This window comes from Lepisosteus platostomus, chromosome 3 (genome assembly GCF_059453375.1).
Source record: "Lepisosteus platostomus isolate fLepPlt1 chromosome 3, fLepPlt1.hap1, whole genome shotgun sequence".
NCBI classification, from domain to species: domain Eukaryota; kingdom Metazoa; phylum Chordata; class Actinopteri; order Semionotiformes; family Lepisosteidae; genus Lepisosteus; species Lepisosteus platostomus.
The window spans coordinates 10,414,498-10,435,988 of NC_142613.1; the positions used below are offsets into that span (position 1 = coordinate 10,414,498).

At 42.3% G+C, this 21,491-nt stretch overlaps 1 protein-coding gene across 1 annotated transcript in view; it reads left to right on the plus strand.

Annotated features, from left to right (window-relative positions):
- LOC148674344 (tetraspanin-15) overlaps positions 1-21,491 on the plus strand; it is a 75,035-nt gene that overhangs the window by 37,965 nt on the left and 15,579 nt on the right. Inside the window, exons 5-7 of the mRNA XM_088624445.1 lie at positions 6,395-6,511; positions 16,395-16,448; positions 17,544-17,660. Coding sequence (XP_088480571.1) covers positions 6,395-6,511; positions 16,395-16,448; positions 17,544-17,660 — 288 coding nt within the window. The remainder of the gene's footprint in view (positions 1-6,394; positions 6,512-16,394; positions 16,449-17,543; positions 17,661-21,491) is intronic.

Genomic DNA, 21,491 nt, shown 5'->3' on the forward strand with positions numbered 1-21,491 from the left:
GGAGGCATAGGAAATTTGGCCAGGACGCTGGGGTTAAACCCCTACTCTTTTCGGGAAACACCCTGGGATTTTTAATGACCACAGAGAGTCAGGACCTCGGTTTTACGTCTCATCCGAAGGACGGCGCCTGTTTACAGTATAGTGTCCCCATCACTATACTGGGGCATTAGGACCCACACAGACCGCAGGGTGAGCGCCCCCCTGCTGGCCTCACTAACACCTCTTCCAGCAGCAAACTTAGTTTTTCCCAGGAGGTCTCCAGTCCAGGTACTGACCAGGCTCACACCTGCTGAGCTTCAGTGGGCTGCCAGTTGTGAGTTGCAGGGCGACATGGCTGCTGGCTGGGCAGCTTCCTCTATACAAGATTTAATTAGTGCCCGTAGTTCGCACTGGTGTTTCACTGTTGATTCTGAAGAGGTCTACCTTTAAGGATACTGGAATCGGGTCCCCTGGTTGTCTTTCTGTTCAAGACTAAAAAGGCTCAGCTCTTATAGCCTGTCAGTGTAGGACATTGCCTTGATCTCAGAATGGTAACTGGCTGTTCTTCACTGGACAGATTCCAGAGAAGCAATATTTTTTCTGTAACATAGTGACCAAAATAGTACACTGTATTCTAAAGGAGGTCTTACTAATTATTTTGACAATTTTAAAATAACATCTCTTGATGGAAATTTGTCCCTAGACATAGCTCCGGTGTCTCATGCCAATGCCTGCTTTTGGATTTCCATTCCTTTTCATTTCTGCAACATAGATAATATTATTTATGCTGAAAAGATCCACGTTTTCTCTCAAGACAAATCCTAGAGGTCAGTCAATGTTGATAGTACCAGGCCAATGCAGACTTAAGATTCTTTTCCACGCCAGGGTGTGGGGATTGTAGGCCAATCACCATCCTTTTATGAACATGAGCAACTTTGTGTAACAGAGTAAGAAAGTGAAACACTTGTAATACATCATCTTAAATAGAATTTAGTGAAGACACTTGCATTTTGCTGTACCAGGGCCAAATTTGGCAAACTGCTGTACTGCAGTTTTGCTTTGCTGACCTTCTGCCATCTGTCAGAATTAAAAAAAAAAATGAACATGAAAATGTGTGTTACTGCAGTAACAGCATGCCAAAATGATTCGAAACAGCACACAGCGTTTTAACTCATCACTCATCCCACCCACATTGAAAACTTTTTTTCCTCCATATTAAAAACTTAAATTGATCTCTGTAAAACAGCATAATGCTGTTTTTTTTTGTTAGTTTGCTTTAATTACTGTGTCTTCTTTTAAGATGATTACTGCCATTATGTTAGATAAGTTCTCTTTCAAATAAATTTCTCATGGCAAGTTTCTCAAATTAGCTGAAGATAACTGTGTCTGACATTTTGACATTTAAGTAGGGTTTGCACAGGATGTAGTTTTCAGAAGTTACTGACATGGCTGCCGATGAAAGAGCATGTGACGTTAATTCATGACCATCAAGGGTGCAGTCTTGCCTTTTGCCCTCTGCTTATAGAAGAAGCTTCAGGCTGCCTTGATCTTTACCAGGATTTTTTCTCTGTGGACAAATGATAGACTAATGTCCTTACGTATTTGCTAAACTGTTAACCTCAGTTTTTCAGTGTGCTTCAATGTACAGTATTTTCCACTTTTGGATTCTGGTTTGTGTTTCACTGTCGATTCTTTAGAAGCCCATGAAAAGGTCCAGCTCTTTCAGCTAATACAGGACATTCCTTTGAATCTAGAAATGTATCTGGTCACCTTTGTCTGGACAGATTAAAATAATAATAATAATAATAATAATAATAATAATAATTGCTTACACTTATATAGAGCTTTTCTGGACACTCCACTCAAAGCGCTTTACAGGTAATTGGGACTCTCCTCCACCACCACCAATGTGCAGCCCCACCTGGATGATGCGACGGCAGCCATAGTGCGCGAAAACGCCCACCACACACCAGCTCTCAGTGGAGAGGAGAGCAGAGTAATGTAGCCAATTCATAGAGGGGGATTATTAGGAGGCCATGATTGGTAAGGGCCAATGGGAAATTTGGCCAGGACACCAGGGTTACAGCCCTACTCTTTTCGAGAAACGCCCTGGGGTTTTTAATGACCACAAAGAGTCAGGACCTCGGTTTTACGTCTCATCCGAAGGACGGCGCCTGTTTACAGTATAGTGTCCCCATCACTATACTGGGGCATGAGGACCCACATGGATCACAGGGTGAGCGCCCCCTGCTGGCCCCACTTACACCTCTTCCAGCAGCAACCTTAGTTTTTCCCAGGAGGTCTCCCCATCCAGGTACTGACCAGGCTCACACCTGCTTAGCTTCAGTGGGTTGCCAGTTGTGAGTTGCAGGGTGATATGGCTGCTGGTCATAAATGTGGTCATAAAAGTGCAATAGTGCAATTTTAACACAGCATCCTTAAAATTCTTCTTTTTTGACTATATACCTATTTTTTCCCATCTTATTATGTGGTCAGCAGCCATATCACCCTGCACCTCACTACTGGCAACCTGAAGCTCAGCCGGTATGAACCTGGCCAGTACCTGGATGGGAGACGTCCTGGGAAAGCTAAGGTTGCTGCTGGAAGAGGTGTTAGTGGGGCCAGCAGGGGGCGCTCACCCTGTGATCCATGTGGGTCCTAATGCCCCAGTATAGTGACGGGGACACTATACTGTAAAAAGGCGCCATCCTTCATATGAGACGTAAAATCAAGGTCCTGACTCTCTATGGTCATTAAAAATCCCAGGGTGTTTCTCGAAAAGAGTAGGGGTGTAACCCCAGTGTCCTGGCCAAATTCCCCATTGGCCTTTACCAGTCATGGCCTCCTAACAATCCACATCTATGAACTGGTTTCTTCTCCTCACTGATAGCTGATGTGTAGTGCAAGTACTGGTGGATCATCCAGGTGGAGATGCGCATTGGTGAAGGTTGAGGGGATTACCTGTAAAGCTCTTTGAGTGGAATGTCCAGAAAAGCACTATATAAATGTAAGGAATTCTTCTTATTATTTATGATGAAATTGATAACATTGAATGTTTTCCCAGTCCTGAATTTGATCTTTTTGAACTTCCTCTACAGTTTTTGACAATCCTCCTAATTTTACTATCCCTGCAAATCTAGATCGTTGATATAAATCGGGAAGAGCAGTGGTGCTTATACATCCCTGTGGTACTCCACTAATGAATTCACCCCAGTTTATTGTGAACAAATTTCATTTTTCCCAAACACAATAAAATATGTACTGTAAATATAAAAGGACTCCAGTTTGAGCTTTTTCCCCTCATCTGTAGTCCTTATCGTTTCCATTAACCCATCTGTCCACGACATGAGTGACTACAGTGATGGGGTGAGCTGTCCATCCCCTGGGTCACAGGTTTGCATGCAGACTTGCTGGGTTATCAATTGAAGATCAATGTGCAGTACAAGAGGATTCATCTTTCACAATACCCCTCTGATTACTGTTTGTGTTAGACTGGCTTTTGCTTTGACAGTGATAAAAAAAAAAGCAATATCAGTCTCGACCTTTAAAAAAGAAATGCTAATCGTGACTGTGCTGGCGCATCTGGTCTTTCTGGCTGTGCACTTGAGAACTCTCCTTTAATAACTCTCAAGCAATCAGGGGGAAGGAAAGGCAGGGAAATTAAGAGAAGCTGCACTGGAGTCCCATGGCAAATTATCTCAAAGGAGAGTACAGCCATTGTGGTGGATTATGGCTGGAAAACAAACAGTGCAGCTGTCAGTTATGGGAGTGCATTTATTGATTTTTGTGTTTTCAAAGGCTTGTTCCTTTCTAAACGTTTTGTCTGGTGAAGTTGCTTCTAATTATATCAATGTTAATTTGTCATCTTACTATTTAAATTGTTTGTTCATTGTTTTTCTTTTTGGGCTATGGTTTTGAAGTTTAGCAAAATCATGTGATGGCTGTAGAGGCACAGTGGTCAGCATTGCTCCCTTGCAGGGCAGGAGCCTTTGGCTTCAATTCCTGGGGTGCTGTCTGCGTGGAGTTTGTATGTTCCTGCCCATGTTCACAAGGGTTTCCTCCCAGTGATCACAGCCCAAAGACATACTGGTAGGTTTTATTTGACTTCTGGGAAAATTGGCCCTGGTGAGAGTGTGTGTGTTTGTGTCTGTCTATATGTCTGTTCTGCGATGGACTGTGTGCCATCCAGGGTGTACCCTGCGTTGCGCCCTGTTGCTTGCTGGGATAGGCTCCGGTGCCCCTATGACCACGTATTGGATAAAGCAGTTAGAAAATGAATTGATGGTTGTAATAGCTGTCTGTAAATGAGATGCTACATGCAAAATGTAATTAAAAAAAAATCTTTAAAAAAGTGGTGTGGTGGTTTCTCAGGTAGGTTTAAGATCCTGTATTGAGATTAGTTGCCGTGTCACCAGCTGATTTTTCACATGGTGGCATGTAATTAGCAGAATGCCTCTGGTATGGGCTTGGGATTAAAAGCGCTGGCTTCTCCTGGCTTTCTGGCAAATAGCAACTTCTGTGAGGTGACAACAGGCACACAGTGACATCAGTGAGAGAGGTGCTGGCCCTCCTTTCAGGTGCTGTGGTGCTTTTAGCATGTAAAATGACTTACAGTATGACTCCGTACTCTAGTCTGGGCACTGGTGCCTTTTTCGACAGCTCCAAGGGCTTGATGTAATCTATTTCATGCTGCAGTTTTTCAGTGTCTGCCTTAGAGGTGTGTTGCTTCCCTATGTGAAAATCGCTGAAATCTGAGCTTTGAAGTGTGCAAAAAGTATCATCATTTAAATCTAGCATCCCATAACACTGTGACACTAGTAGTGTCTGCAGTTGCCTCTGCACCCTGTGTGCTTGCGAGGTCAAGGCTGTTGACCACGAGAGACAGCTCTGGCACAAGCAGCAGCAGACTGGTTTGTGGGTACACTTGTGAAATTGCATTGTCAGTGTGAAGTATGGTTTATCAGTGGCAGCTGTGAGATCACAAGGGTGCTTGTGAGTCCATTGCTTTCAAGAATTCATGAAACTACCTAAAGTGGATCATTTCGCCATGGATCCATATGCCCGAGGAAAACTTTCATTTTAAGCGTCAGATATGTTCAGTTTCTACTGCAGGACTGCTGACATCACCAGACTGTCTGGCTGTAATTACAGCTTCATTACATTAGTCACAGAGACATCCATCAGTGGCGTAATGATAGAAATGAGAACAAAAAAAATGTGTATAAAAATATGTCTGGATTATTGTCGTGCAATGAGGTTCGCTTCCACTCAGTGTGACTCCCGCGGCAGAGAAGGAAATTGAACGATTCTATAATAATGTTGGAAGTGTCACCCAGTTCATCACCTTGTTAAAAGGTTAATTGGGAGTCGCAGGAGTGCGAGGAAGGGAGCGTGGGCACATTCATCACCGTAATTAACTCCCAGCGCTCCCAGGATTGCCTTCACATGCCTGAGGAATGATTGTCACCTCGGAGCACCTGGCTGTGCGTCAGCATGGAGTGGTTCTGCACAGGGCTGGGATCCTGGGGCTCGGCCTGAGCGACACCGGCACTGTCTGGGTCTGGTTATGCGGAGCAAACACATTTGGGTTCCTCTTCAGGGTCTTCTCCTTTCCATTTGACCTCAGAACCCAATTATGAATAGGTAATGGGCGACGTAAAGGTTTTTCAGGTATGTCTGCTGGTGTTCATTTCATCTCTGCTCACTGTCGCTCAGTTCAGCCCTTAATTGAGCAAGAGGAACGACTAACCAATAATTCACTTTATTTTCAACTCCTAAGAAAGTTGTAAATGTCAAGATGCTCTTGCTGGTGCCCAGACAATTAGCTGCTTAAGTTATAAAAGAAACAATTGAAGAAGTAGATGAATGAGTGGGATTAAGCATATTGTACAAATAAGTAGCAGAGCTCAGATTAAGTGAAAAGGAGTTATTGTTTAAGAGATATTACCTTTCCAAGAAGAATAGTTGAAATAATGTGGTGGTGTTATGGATTAGTGGAGAAGCTTCTGGACATAGCAGTAGAAGCCTGCAGGTTCAAATCCCACATGGGGAACAGCTGTTGTACTGTAATTATGAGGATCTGTAAAAGACCCAGATTCACTGCTGGTATTAACTGAAAAGCACTGTCATCATCTTAGTGTGTCAACTGAGTAAGAAATATATTTTAGATTTTTGGGAAATGAATGGTTTTATGTGTATTTAAAAACAACAAAAATATTCCTTTTAATTGATGGAGAGGTATCTGCCAGAGCAAATGAATAATTATTTTATGTAAAATCAGGGTGGAGTGTTAATTATTCATGCTTTGTAGTTCTGTACAATTTGAGGACAAAAGCTTTTGGTTCATTTTGGTTCATTTCCTCTGTCTCTTTTTTTTTTTTCTCGCCTTCAAACCTTCCCCTGTTGGCGGAGCCAGTTCTCATGCTGTGGAGGAGATGAATACCAGGACTGGGGCATCAACCAGTATCACTTCTGTAACGGGACAGGCCCGCTGGCCTGCGGCGTGCCCTACACCTGCTGTGTGCGACACAAGGTGAGCCCTGAACACCCTGGCCCTTGCTAGCACTTGTGCTAGAAGCTTGCCATTCTGTGAACTACAGGCTGTCTGGAGGGGAAATATTTAAATTTCACACAAAGAAAAATTTGGGTTGCTGTTGTAAATGGGGATCCGAGAGGATCATTCTTTGGATTCTTTAGTGGGGGTGTTGGGAATACAGTGCTCTGCAGTTCTCACAGGAATAGCATACACAAGTGTGCATTTGTATGAATGTTAAAGTGCGTCATCCTCTGGTGCACTTTAAGAAAATTCTAATTTTTACGAAAAGGTGCCCAATTTAGAAGTGACTACTATGCATCCTCAACATGGTGCATTGCTAAAGGTTCTTATGAATACCTCCTACCCCTCAATCATCATGGAAAAGCATGTCTAGAGTTTCTGTAATAGTCTAACTGTGATAGTGGCAACATACTGGAATAACTGGAGAATGCACAAAAAGCATAAGCAATAATTCCTTTTTACTATAGGAAATCAACAAGGCTGAGATTACTGTTTCTGCATCAAAGCACAGAGGACATCCATACGATAGTTGCTGTTCCTGTGGTGGTTGTCATCAGCACTCTTCAATCTGTTGCCTGATTGAACATTTCTAGTTATTCACACAGAAGCTCGTCTTCAAATGTTTTCATTGGTATCATTCCTGCCACCTTCTCAGTTTGGCATCTTCTATGAGGCCTCTCCCTGGGTCTAATTATCTCTTTCAGGATCTTGTATAGAGTGTTCCTGTGGTATTTGACGAGGCTTTGTGGCTATTAGCTTACTGTGTATTAGCAGAAACCCTTGCAACTCCTCTAACCCAGCAGTGTTAGGGGGTAAGTCACAATCGCTCACCTCTGTCCTTTTGGGAGTCATCAGTATGAAGAGGGTTTATTCTGTTGCTAAAATAATAGAGCTGTGGATTAAGATATTGCCAGGGTCGTTATTTAATTATCTCTGTTGGTCGTCTCCTAGCAGGCCACACGCCCAGGAAAACCTCCTTCGTGACAAACAAAAGATAATTACTTCATAATCCAGTAAAGCGCTCGTTAGCTGGTTGAGATCGAAGACTAGGCTGTTAATAGATTTGATTTGGGGTGCTTTATTGCCCACTAGGGTTTTTTAGCGTTTTCTTTACATAACTGACTGTGGGAGATTTCTCAGTAATCTCTAGTCAGATTAAGAAAAGGTCACACTCGGTTTTGTAATATTCCTCCCATATCAGAGTCAATACGATCAGCAGGAGAAATTTTAGTTTTCTTCAAAACGCTTAAATATCTTTAACATTTCCCTCAAAAGAAAACAGCATATATTCCAGTTTTCGGAATAATGGGGGAAAATATTTAAATTGGCAAGCTGCTGGTTTTGTCAGACTTGCTCAGGGAATCTTGTCTTTCCACTGCCAATTTAATTTCAGTGAAGTCAAGCAGAGAAATGGGAGAGTGTGTCATTTATTAATCCCCGATTCCCCTCCCCCATATACTCCTGTCCAAGAAACTGTAAACCATTGCTGATGTATCAGTTCCTATAGTCAATTTCACATCCTTTTTTCCTGTGCATTTTGAGTCTCTACTTAGCATAATTTATAAGTCAGAATGTGTGTTTGTCAGGAAGCATGTGCAAAGAAACAACACAGACATTACATTTCTGCCGTTCTCAAACTTTTTGACTCACAGATGATTGGAAGAGAGCAGCTTGGCGTGAGAAACATGTCCTGCAAGAGCCCACTCAGAACTGCAATGCAGCTTGGGATACAAGCCATTCTGCAGCAGCTCCCACAGATATGCATTTTTTGTCAATAACTCATCTTCTAACAGGAAGCGTCAGAGCCAGCAATCTCACATTTAAATCAAAAAGATCTCTTCAAATCTCTAATGAAATTAAACAGAAAGTAATGTACCGGGCTTTAGTCATTTAACTGAATCATCCCTATCTAGGGATATTGTTTTGTTGTAATTTCTCATGTTTGTTTACTGTATTCAAAACATCCAGTTTCCCAGGGTCTCCCAGTGATTGAACTCCCATACTGGAAAGTGAAACCAGGCCAGAGTCTGAAGAGAGGAAATGTGTAGGTGTATGGGGAGTTTTTTATGTTTTCAGCGGACTGACTGTTCAAGAGGAGATAGGAGCTATGTGCTAGAATTAAACGCATTGAATTTAAATCAAAGGATGATCTTTTAAAAATGTATAATGCATTAGTAAGGCCTCATTAGAATATTGTGTACAGTTTTGTCAAGTACAGTGTTATAGAAAAGACAGTTTCTTCACAGGAATCAGTGCACAGAATAGTGACCCGATACACCAGAAAATACTGAGTCAGGAGCAGAGAAGACTCCAACGAGACCTGCTTTAAGTATTCAAAATCCTCAAAGATTGTAATCAAGTCAGCCCAGCACATTTCTGCAGAATGAACAGTGAAACATAAACCAAGTGGCACAAGTAGTAATGTAGAAAGGCATTTAAAAGCAAGAACAGGAGGCATTTCTTCTTCTGTCAGTCTAGTGACAGTGATTGATTTGGTGAAAATCTAAAACTATGCAGTGAAGCCTATTAGCCATTTTGCAGCCTGGGAACATTAGCCTTCTCTCAGTGGCTCCCCCTTCTGGCCAGCCTAGGTGCCTCTTCTGCACTCAGTGAAGGGAATTTTGTTCTGAAGAAGCCTCTGCAAATCTGCTGAATGTCTGATGTACTGCCGTGAATGCACTGATCATATGAGTAATTGTAAACTGTGTATCTCCAGACAAAAATGTCCTGCTTTTAATTGATCCCTCCTTTTCCTCAGTTTAAATTCTCCATGAAAATAATGTTTTTGGAGTTTTGCCAGTAAGCTTAGCTGGGAAGGAAGGCTTCCCCCATCAATGATGCGTTTTTTTTCCCCTCTTCTCCTCACCACTGCTCTCCCGGATTCAGTAAAATTAACATGTTTTAATATTCTGCTGTATTTTGGCAACCTGCTGATATGTTGCTACAGAACGCCTACTGTTATGCAAGATTGCTCTCACTTCACAGCAGAAGCAGCATGTGGCTATTTCAAAAATGGTACCTCTGTGTCTTGAGACCAGTGCAGATGTGTTAGGTGTTCAATCACCGCATCGCTCACAGGAACCACTGAATTCCCATTTTTTTTCCGACTTGTATCGCAGAAAGTCTTTCTGTGTAGCTCATATGGGATGTAAAATAACACTTTTTCCTGGCATGTGGGGTTTTAAAACACTCCTGTGCTGTGCATCTGAATGTTGTATGTCTTGTTCCTTATACACGTCTGATTTTATGTTTTATTGGTCTGTTTATTTGTTTATTTTTCTTTTGTCTAGAATAGAACAGAAAGGTCAAAAGCAGTACAGTAGTACGATGTTCCACAAGCTATTAAATCTTTTGCACACAGAATTTCGACCACATGTCTTCAGCCCAAGAGAATCCCCAAATTCACACATACTGTACGTGGACCAATGACAGGACAAATCTTGGTTTTGTTTTTCATAGATTGTATTTTGATTTTGCTGCGCACTTTTAAAAAGCATCATATATAAGAAACGGAGAGTATGGAACGTAGTGGTTCTTCATTAAAGCTTGAGTTTAAACTTCATTAAAGTTCAAGTCTGAGTAGCACCAGTGCGTTTCTGTAATGGCAATGAGCCCTGTTTCTCTAAGGTGAGAAATGTGCACAAAGTCTTTCTAGGTAGACTCTTATTGATTAGCTATGTACTGTTTTTATATTTTAGATTTATTGATCTGTTTACTCAGATTTACTCCAAATATATCAGCGATCTTTAAATATCTTGTATTTAATTTGGGCAGGTATCTGCTGTTGGTGTGTGAGTGACAGCAGGTATCTGCTTTGTTGAATGATATAAGGCAGGAGTCACAGATGCTGTTTGATCTTGATCAGCATAGACAGCCTCTCGGGGATTTGTTCATCTCCCGGTAATCTTGTTCTGCTTTGTGTGTCTGGGCAGCAAGAGAAAGAAACTATGATTAGCGGTGCTGATACATACTGCTAGCCAATGTTTCGGCAGGCACTCCGGAAGGCTGTTTACCTTGGGAGTTTATCGTTCAGGGGTTTAGGAGACTCTTATTTTGTGTGTCCAGGGTTTCGCTGACCCTCAAATAGTCTTATTTTTTCTGCTAACGCTGGAGCTGAAGATGTTACAGGTGACAGCCCTGCATTGATGGCAAGCTGATGCCTGCAAAGCCCCAAGTTTAGAATTCACAAGCCTGAAAACTTGAGGAAGTGCAAAGAATGAGAAGAGCAGGTAGGGATTCATTCCATAAACAGTTTTAGCAGCAGGCCTTTCACCCCACAACGTACTCTTTTACCATTTATACTCAAGACTACCTGTAGGGCTGCTTTTCTGTATATTAACCTTGATATTCCCTGGTATAATCGTAGGCAGGTGTAGAGAAGCTGATTGAAAACATTGGTAAACCCTGATAGAGTATGAATTAATTGCAAAGCATGACGCAAACTTGGAAATGGAACAGAATTAATCTGAGATACACAGAGGAAAGGGCAAAAGCTGCAAGCAGATGGACCATGATAGTCTTTAATAATGGCACAGGCCCCCTGGAAGCTGCACCACACACAAGAGAGTGGTGAAAAAGTATTCCCTTGTTTTTTAAGGTATTTTAATTTAAAGCTCCCCCCACCACTACCCCTCCTCCTCCCATCTTCATAGGTGCAGAAATGATGATAAAAGCATTCAGGGAAAACATTTACTAGGAAATGGCACAGCAGTGATGCCGGGTAATTTTTTTCCAGCCTTTGATAGCGGAAGTTTTAGATGTAGTTGTCCGTCGCTACAGAACACTTGTCTCTGTCAAGGGACATCTGACTCAGGCTGTAGGCCAGTGAATGTTCTGTTTGGTCAGAGAGGGATTGAGGCAGACAGGAAGAGAAATTGGAGGGAGTAGTAGAGCATTGTGTTTTCAATAAAATTGCCTTTCTCACTCTTGCTGCAACAGGGCAAGGAGGTGAAGCTTTCTATTGGATCTGAAAGGTCCATTTCCAAATAAACAGACATCAGGCCCTCTCTGACTGTGGCTGATTTGTACAGTCAAGGTCACTACGGCAATAGAAGATTTTTGGTGAGACAAATACTGCATACTTCTGGCTTAGACGGTTTCCAGCACTGCTTGCATTTGTAGCTCAGACGTGCTGAATTTCTCAAAAAGAATACATTGTGACTGGGGTTACTGAGCCTTCGGCAGTAATCGAAATATCACTGCTGTTTTGCTCTTATTGGGTTTTGTTATCAACCAAATCAAAGTTACTCATTAATGGGGAATTTGATGTGTTGGTTTCAGGAAGTGTCTCTTACAAAAAAAGCTTGTTAGATTTAAAAAAAGCCATCTTACCCTTCATCCTTTGTCTCCCAGCTTACATCTTCCACTGTCATGTCTGAGCTAGCAGTATATTTAGCATCAATAGAAACCCATTGCTCTAATTATGCATGAGCAGGTGAAAGATAAAATATACTAATTTTGAATATGAATGAAATGTTTGGTGTAATTTTGACTAATTGATCATTCATGACTGCGTGTTCAACAAGCACAAAATCACCTCATTACTGAAATTATAATTGGATGATGGACCAGAAGAAACTGCACCAATATTGATTTTGAGTGATTTTGCACAAACACTCAATTGATGTGGGTCAGGTGATTTAACCTGTTAAATATCAAGACTGGTGAAAACCAAGAAACCAAGAACATGGCCTTCAAGGCATCAGCATATTGAATACTGGATAAAGTTTTAGCACTGGTGCCTGGAGTATTTGCAGCCAGAACCTTCTAACCTGGCAAGACGTTACCACCTATCAATGTATGTCAATGATGTGCCACCATCTGGGAGACCATATTCATGACACTTCATGAAGATTGATGGGTAGGTCAAAGCATGATGGTCTTGGCAGGAGTGACTGGCCTCCATTTGTAGTGATTGTTGGCAGCCTGACTGAATGGTGCGACATTGCTCAGGTCCTGGGGCCTTTGGCTTGTTCCCCTACCTGTGAGCACAACCTGGAACGATGGCATTCCAGCTTCCAGCAGGATGACCTGTCCTTGTGCTGCTTGTGTTACAGCTTTCTTGCATGACAAGAGTGTGACAGTTATTCTGGGGTTGCCCAATTTCCCAGACATGAACTCCATTGAACATTCATGGGTTGAACTGGGATGACATGTGGCCTCTAGGGATCAGAGACCAGTGAACAGCCTTTTTCATGCACTATGAAAAGAGTGGGACAGAATCCCACGGGATAGCATCCACAACCTGATGATGTGAAGTAGTGCCACACATGTACAGCCTGTATTGCTTTCAGTGGTAGCCTCATGCTGCTAGCCTGTGAATTTCACAGTAGACTCCTGTTTAGTGCAGTGAATTCATTTGTCACGTCTGTTTGATAACATTTCAGTGCACCTGGTACATAAAGGATTTTGTGATTTCCCTGATAACTTTGTTGCAGTCATAATGGCTGCAAGAGAAAGCCCAGTAGAGAATCAGAAAAGAGGGAGCCAAAAAGATATTGGCAGCTTGTATCCTGCAATAGGTAATTCCTTCACTACCACTAGTTGGATGAGTGGGTGTTCAAAAAACATAACTCATAAACATAGTTTATCAGGATTATGTTTAATAGTAATTAGCTGATTAACCTTGGTTCAGATACAGGATGCATATGTGTGGGTGTACATGTGTCTTTGCAAGGATCTTAAGGCTTTTCAGAGATTGTCCAAGATCTATTATGATTATTGATTATTGGAGACTGATTTCCTGGAGAGGGGCAACTGTGGGGCTTATTTTATCCCACTGGGAGTTTTTCCTCTTCCCCATGCCCACGCGCTCTGTAAAGAGCTCTACATAAAGGCTGCTGTATCATATAAATTGCCTTGAATGTCATGCAAGTGTGTGGCTGAGGGTTCCACTGCAGGTGCAATTATTGAACAAGTGGCTGGTGCATCGATTTGCTGTTCTGTGATTGGTGATGTTGAACTACATTTGTGACGGGCGGCAGGAGAGAGGAATGAGCTGTCCGAATGAATTAACAGGTTTAGCATTTACTGTCCCACCTCTCACCAGACCTGCTCAGCACCGTTTCACATAACTGGGCAATGCGTCCTGCTCAAACTACCGGCTGTATTCCAGATAAACTCCAGTCAGATAGCTATCGAGTCCTTATTTTTAAATGCTTTTCGCATCGCAGGAGATCCCTGTAGTGAGCTCTCTGTCATCATCTGCCAGTCATCCGGCTTCTCCCCTATTCAAGGGTTCTGTTTGCACAGCTAATCCTCTTAACATCTTTGTTTTATCTTATTAACCTATGCTATGGCATTTAAGCTGCACTTTAATGAACATTAAACTTCTTGGGAAAGTAACACTAGCCATTGTAAGATCAGTGTCTAAAATAATTGCTCATTCTTGTCCTCTGCCCTTGGAGGACAATATTTGCCACTCCTAATCGGCCCATCTGCTCCCAAACACAAACAGCCTATACCATACACCATGATGGTTAGGTAATGAGCTAAGGAGACCAGGTGACTTTCACATGAGGGAGAAGTACTACTAGAATAATTTTGGATAGCCAAAAAAACATAACGTCTCTGGGATGTGGGAGCAGCCTGGAGCAGCCAGTCACTCCTCACATGGGGTTAGCATGCAAACTCCACACAGAGAGGCACAAAATGCTGAACACCATCACATTGTGCTGCCTACCCCTTCTGGTATAACGTTTAAAAAGACAGACTTCGATTTTTCTCTCAATTACTGTTTGTGTCAAAATTGTGTAATCCACACATATTAGAATCATAGTCTCATTGCTCCAAAATAAAACTAAAGACATCTTCAGGTTTGAGGCTCTTCTCCTTGTTTCTGATTTCTGTGGAAGTCCACTTCTTTCTGTGGAATTAATCTGTACTTGTCCCTTTGCAGCTGGTGAGCTGACACGGCTCCGCACTCAAACGTTTAAAAGTTCTTTTTTTTTTATTATTTTGGGGATGCATCAGGTGGTTTTGTGTCTGTGAAGGATGGAAGCCGGAATCCTGCTTTTATGAGTGTTGCCCGTGAGGGCCCAAACCCTGATGTTTTCTCAGCTCCAGATCTCTAGCTCTTAATGTCAGGCTGGGAAAATAGCCCTCTACTATCTAAAATAGCTGCTTCTGACGCAAGCAATCAGAAAGAGAGCTGTGGGGGTGGGGGCAGGGTGCAGTAGGTATGTGGATTATTAAAAGGTAGTGTGAGCAGCAGGAGTGAAGGAAAACAACGTCGGGCTTCTAAAAAAATATTAATTTAGAAAAGGCTCCTGCTGTCTGGCTCAGATTCTGGCGAGTCAGACGGAATTGCTTGCTCTTTTGATTCAGTTACCGAGTAATTTTCCTATTACAGGGATAGATTAGATGAAGTCTATAGGAAGAGTCCATCTTTTCTATGTTCAAGAGAGATAGAAGTATCTCTGTGAGGAGTTTCAAGTGTGATGCTTGCTGGGATGGCAATTAGACTCCTATTGCACAGCTACGGGAACCTTTTCGAGTTTTACCAGCTGCTGGTAAATTAACTCTGGTTGTTAATGTTTCATGCTATCTATTTGTGTGCCAAAGGGAAAAGAGGGTACGTTTCAAAATGTACTGTATGTAACAGCAGTGCAATCACCTTGTAGCCCGTCTTTGTCACATCTCGGTAACTAAGCAAGGGTGGAACTGGTCAGTACTCGAATGATAGCAGATCCCATGTGATGTTTATAAGAATACAGGTGTTAACTCCAGTGTTCTGGTTACTTTCCACTCCAGGCTAGAATAGTACTGCGTCTCTGAATTTCGCCCTGGGATTGGTGAAGTAATTTATCAATTCTCCGCTCAGTCTTCTGTGTAGTAAGGCTGCTGGCATAGAATGGTTGTTTCCCCATGTCTCCCAGTTGAATGATGCTCTTCAGTGGAGGATGAAGTTGATCCCCCAGTTTATCCAAATTACTTTGGTGTCTTTTGGGATGAAAAGTATATGAATGTAAACTGATTATTAAAATTCATTGAAGTTTGGGTGGTACAGAATTTCATTAATAAGGAAAAATCTGTTACCAAAGCACCAATGACAATTTACCTTGACAATATATCCACAGGTTAGTATTTTAATTATACATAAACATTCCTCAAGTCATGGATTGCACTGGGTTGTGAAAAAGGCATGTGTCGAGCACAGTTTTTTCACTACCTTATTTAGAGTAAAACTACATTGTTGAATGTGAAGATAAAACGATTTTAAAATTGCACATTAGAAATATTATGTATCTGTTTATGTCTACAGATACTGTAAGCCTTTTCTCATTTATGTTTAAAGTTTGTTCAAGAGCCTGCAGTTTGTCACCTGCAATGAGTCTTCATTCTGGTTTTGCAGCAGGTTGCACTTTGTGAACCGGGATATGTGCGCTTAATCGTCTGCTCACTACTGGTATTAAAACCCATTTGGCAAGCTGCTCTGACAGTGCGCACCAGTTGGCAGAGCAATTAGGCGACCTCCCTTTCAGCACAAGGTTTTATTTGAACTACAAAAGGATACCACTCACTTGTTTAGAAGAAAAAGGTTCTCGATTCTCACCCTGTTGTTTCCGGGGGCGGGGGTGTTAAATAATATCCATTTTTAAAAGACCTTGTTGTTTTCTCTCTGTTCATGAAAATGAAGGAATGGAACCCATGGAGAGACACTGTGAATACAAAACTGTGGAGCTATTCAGAACATGTTTCTATTTGAAATGTGGTATAAATACGTTTTCTCTGTCTTAATGTAATTTTTTATTTTGTAAGTCCTTTGGGTTTTCTCCCTTCCTTTAGCTCTTAAGTGTGACATGATCAGTGGTCTAATGTTCCTCTATAACACTCCTGCTGCGGTGTTTCTTTGAGACAGGCAGCAAGAGAGGTGGTCAACACGCTGTGTGGATACAAGACTCTGAACAGAGAGGTGAGAATGAGACACTTTGACACCCAGCTGGTCAGTTTGGTCCCTGGCTTTTTCAATCACAATCACCGTGCATGCTAAGAGTGCAAGACTTCGCAGTCAGGCGTTTTCCAGCTGTTTTAATTTCCAACACGTTCTCCACAGATTCAGGAGTGTATTGATTCTGTGCCTTCAAATCTTTGATTATACTAGACCATCACAATAAACACTAGCAAAGCTGTTACCCTTGAACACAGCTCCATCGGTTGGGTAAGATAGCTTGTTGAAGAGTATAACAATAATGGGACCCTGAATTTAAGTGGTGTTGAGTCCAAAGCCATAACCAATAATCTGCCACCTCTTGGTTGCCAAGATCACCTCTGAAAGTGACTGGACATTCCTGATCATGGCTCCACAGTGATATAATATTGCTTAAATCTCACATCCTTGAACCTTTTTCATGCAAAATGACAAGTGTGATGAGCTGTGAAAGTGGTCAGAGGTGAGGCAAAGTTCCCCCAGTCTGTCAGAAGCACAGTCTCCCCGCAGTTGTTTTTGGCTCATGTCAAAAAGCTGACTGATCTTCACACTTCACACCGTAGGATTGCAAGAAGTCACAGCGCAGTTCTGTGAAGGTTCGAAAGGAGTTTTAATCTGTTACAAAAAGCCATTTTCGGAGAACGAACAGGAACACACAAAAGTGCATTTTCCTGTTATGCTCTATATACCGTCATTCTCAAAGGGTTTTTATTATCTGAATACAGCCCCTGTCAATCTCTTGTATTATCATAAATGCCATGTTTAGGAGAGCGAAACTCTAGCATATGTATTTAGAACGTGCATAAAGATAACCATAATAGAACAATAGCATTTTTTATAACATTTATCCTCACCTTCCATTTGCTCTGAAATGTCACATACAGTACTGTATACTCTCTGCAGAAATTCCACACAACAGGTGCCTGCCTTTCTTCCTTAGCAAAGCTTCACCAGATTTATAATGAACCCTTTCTCACACACACACACACACACACTAAATTCTACGATTCCCAAAAGGGACGAATCTGCTCCACAGTCGAAGTCTGATGTGTTTCCCTGTGTGTGGATCTCTCTGTGCAGCGCGTGGATTTGGATGGGGTGATCTATGTGAGAGGCTGTATCCATGCCCTTCATCTGTGGCTGGAGGACAACATTGGAGCATCACTGGGCATTGGCTTCGCCGTGGGGCTGCCACAGGTAAGAGGGTGTTCAGTCATGGGACATGATGGGTTCAGTAGTAACACTCATTAACACTCACGACTTCCCCTTGTGTCATTAGCTGACTGTGACCCTGATTCCCCACGTGAAAGAGCCCAATTGATAAGAGTGCCACTGGGAGTCTGGTGGGAATGAGTTCTCCAGGGTTTTGGTTTTTTCCTCTCTCCAATGTCTGAGAAACCACAACTCCTGCGTCTGGGTTAAATCAGCTGGCATACACCAGCAGGGAAGTGCAAGACTCCTCCATTTGCTGCTGGCTCTCCTGTCGGATCTTGCAGTTTGTCAGAAGATGTTCTCAGCTCCTCAGGCAGGCAGGCCAGGGGAGGTTCATTCACCCCTGAGTGTTAGTCATTGATGTAAAGAAAATGGTGGAATCCAAACCGAGTGGGCAAAATTACTATACGATGTTTTTGAAGAAATTGTAACCCCTCTCGTACAGGTACAGCTGTAACTCTTGTCTAGTCTCACTTACTGTACCACAACTCTGGTCTCTTTGTATTGGGTTTCCCAGCACGAAGTCACTGAGCATCGGTCTGTGTCTGTTATATTCTTTGGATTGTTTTTTGAAGGTTTCATTACACCCTTGAATAACGACTCTTCAGGCATGATTTGGCTATTATATGTTTCTCTGTTATAGTGCTGAAAAGTAATAAAAACAGTCACGGTTAGATCAGTACCAGTCGATTGTTTTTCTCTCAGATGGCAATCGCCCTAAACTGATAGCTTTCTTGAGTTCTCAAACGTCTTAAATTGTTTTTACATTGACAAACCTCGTATTTATCCATGCCTTGAATATAATGTCTCTTATCAAGATACTGCTTCTTAAGATAAACTTAACTTGCACTTTTGATTTTGTGATTGACTGATAGTAAAGTATATTCCTTTGGTCAGAATACATCATATCCCTTAAGAACTGTGCTAGGTCTAAAAAAAACAATGTTTATGTTCCAACTTTTAGCAATACTTTTAGAATACTATCAACTAGAAAGATATGCTTTTTGCTCACACTGAAAAGAGAGAAAAGCAGGACAGTGCTAAAACCCAATCTGTGCACTCTGACAGCAGAGCTGCCTGCAATTCCATCCTTGAGCTTCCACTGTAGGCACCACTGTCTCGATCCCCAGAAGACCTCCATAGTGAAGTTTAAAACACATCTGAAATTAGAGGATGAGCAGAAATAAAACCCCTCGCACACAAGAGAAAAACCTGGGGTATTGATGTGTACAGTACCTCACACATCAATATAAGAAGAGGTTAAGTGTGATGTGACAGATACTGAAGTAATGCAGACCAAAGCAGTATAAGATATGCAATCAAGGTACACTCACTTAGGAGTTAGCATTAATAACTAAATCATCTGGCATCAGTGTGCATAACCTCTCGTGTCTTTGCATCTAACAGCTAAATAGCATTTTGTGCTAAGGGAATGAGATCTGGCAGATTGATTATATCAATAAGCAGAAAACAAATTACTGCAGGCTTTATTTCAGTGCACAAGGAACCATAGACACACCCCTGCTCACCCCATGTGTTTGGCACTAGGTAATGAAAAAAGGATATTGGCCTTTTACACCTCTGAGTAACTTCTTGGGTGTTTGCATAGTGTCTGAAATTATTGTTTTCTTGGTGCTTTTACCATCAGTCTCTTCTCTTTAATCAGTAAACTCAATGTCTGTGCTGGGGGCAGAGTCTGAAGTCTGTCTGCGGTGTTTCTAATGGGAGTTGCTTGGAATTAATATATCAGGGGTCAGCGAGTTTTCCTTTTAGAGTTCTGATCTGTGCCAACAGTACAAAGGTTAAAAACAAGCAAGAACAACAGTTATGCCCCACTCCCCTTACGATCTGCTTTCCCACCCCAGCAACAATCCCAAACCAGAGGACCTCAGTCTAGTCTTTTTGAACAATGAAGAAAGAGTTCTTCAAACAAGCAGCAGTGGAAATTGATTTATTTTTATATTTAGAGATTCCGAAGGCTGAGTCCGTCTACATCTGTCCGAACTGGTGAGCACCACTCATAGGCCTGGCTCCAGGGGTGGGTCCTGGTGTCTCTAATCTGGGCAGGGTTCTCTAAGGTTTTAGTTGAATCATGGCAGGAGTGGAGTTTTGATTGTTCTTCATATGGTCTTAGGCTGATTTGCCAAGGGTAACTTTACCAGGAGCACAAAACTTCCCTCTTGACAGGATAGCTCTAAGGCTCCCTGGGACATTCAAGTGAAACATGAACTGAGTTTTTAGAAGAAGCTCTCGGTTTTCCAGTTGACCTACGTTCCTATCCTCAACTATGGTCACGAGCTCTGGGTAGTGACTGAAAGAATGTGATCATGGGTACATGTGGTGGAAATGAGATTTTTCTGTAGGGTTGCTAGGTCGTCTGGGAGGACTTTGGAGTAGAGACGCTGATCCTCCGGATAGAGCATCCCACTGGAGATATACCAGGCATGACCCACTGGGAAGAGACCCTGGGGCAGACCAAGGACAGGCTAGAGGGGTTACAGTGCCTTGCGAAAGTATTCGGCCCCCTTGAACTTTTCAACCTTTTGCCACATTTCAGGCTTCAAACATAAAGATATACATTTTTTATTTTATGTGAAGAATCACCAACAAGTGGGACACAATTGTGAAGTGGAACGAAATCTATTGGATTTTTGAAACTTTTTTAACTAATAAAAAAATGAAAAGTGGGGCGTGCAAAATTATTCGGCCCCTTTACTTTCAGTGCAGCAAACTCACTCCAGAAGTTCAGCGAGGATCTCTGAATGATCCAATGTTGTCCTAAATGACTGATGGTGATAAATAGAATCCACCTGTGTGTAATCAAGTCTCTGTATAAATGCACCTGCTCTGTGATAGTCTCAAGGTTCTGTTGAAAGCGCAGCGAGCATCATGAAGACCAAGGAACACACCAGGCAGGTCCGTAATACTGTTGTGGAGAAGTTTAAAGCCGGATTTGGATACAAAAAGATTTCCCAAGCTTCAAACATCCCAAGGAGCACTGTGCAAGCGATCATCTTGAAATGGAAGGAGTATCAGACCACTGCAAATCTACCAAGACCTGGCCGTCCCTCTAAACTTTCAGCTCAGACAAGGAGAAGACTGATCAGAGATGCAGCCAAGAGGCCCATGATCACTCTGGATGAACTGCAGAGAACTACAGCTGAGGTGGGAGAGTCTGTCCATAGGACAACAATCAGTCTTACACTGCACAAATCTGGCCTTTATGGAAGAGTGGCAAGAAGAAAGCCATTTCTCAAAGATATCCATAAAATTCTCGTCTAAAGTTTGCCACAAGCCACCTGGGAGACACCCCAAACATGTGGAAGAAGGTGCTCTGGTCAGATGAAACCAAAATCGAACTTTTTGGCCACAATGCAAAACGATATGTTTGGCGTAAAAGCAACACAGCTCATCACCCTCAACACACCATCCCCACTGTCAAACATGGTGGTGGCAGCATCATGGTTTGGGCCTGCTTTTCTTCAGCAGGGACAGGGAAGATGGTTAAAATTGAGGGGAAGATGGATGCAGCCAAATACAGGACCATTCTGGATGAAAACCTGTTGGAGTCTGCAAAAGACCTGAAACTGGGACGGAGATTTATCTTCCAACAAGACAATGATCCCAAACATACAGCAAAATCTACAAAGGAATGGTTCACAAATAAACGTATCCAGGTGTTTGAATGGCCAAGTCAAAGTCCAGACCTGAATCCAATCGAGAATCTGTGGAAAGAGCTGAAAACTGCTGTTCACAAACGCTCTCCATCCAACCTCACTGAGCTCGAGCTGTTTTGCAAGGAAGAATGGGCAAGAA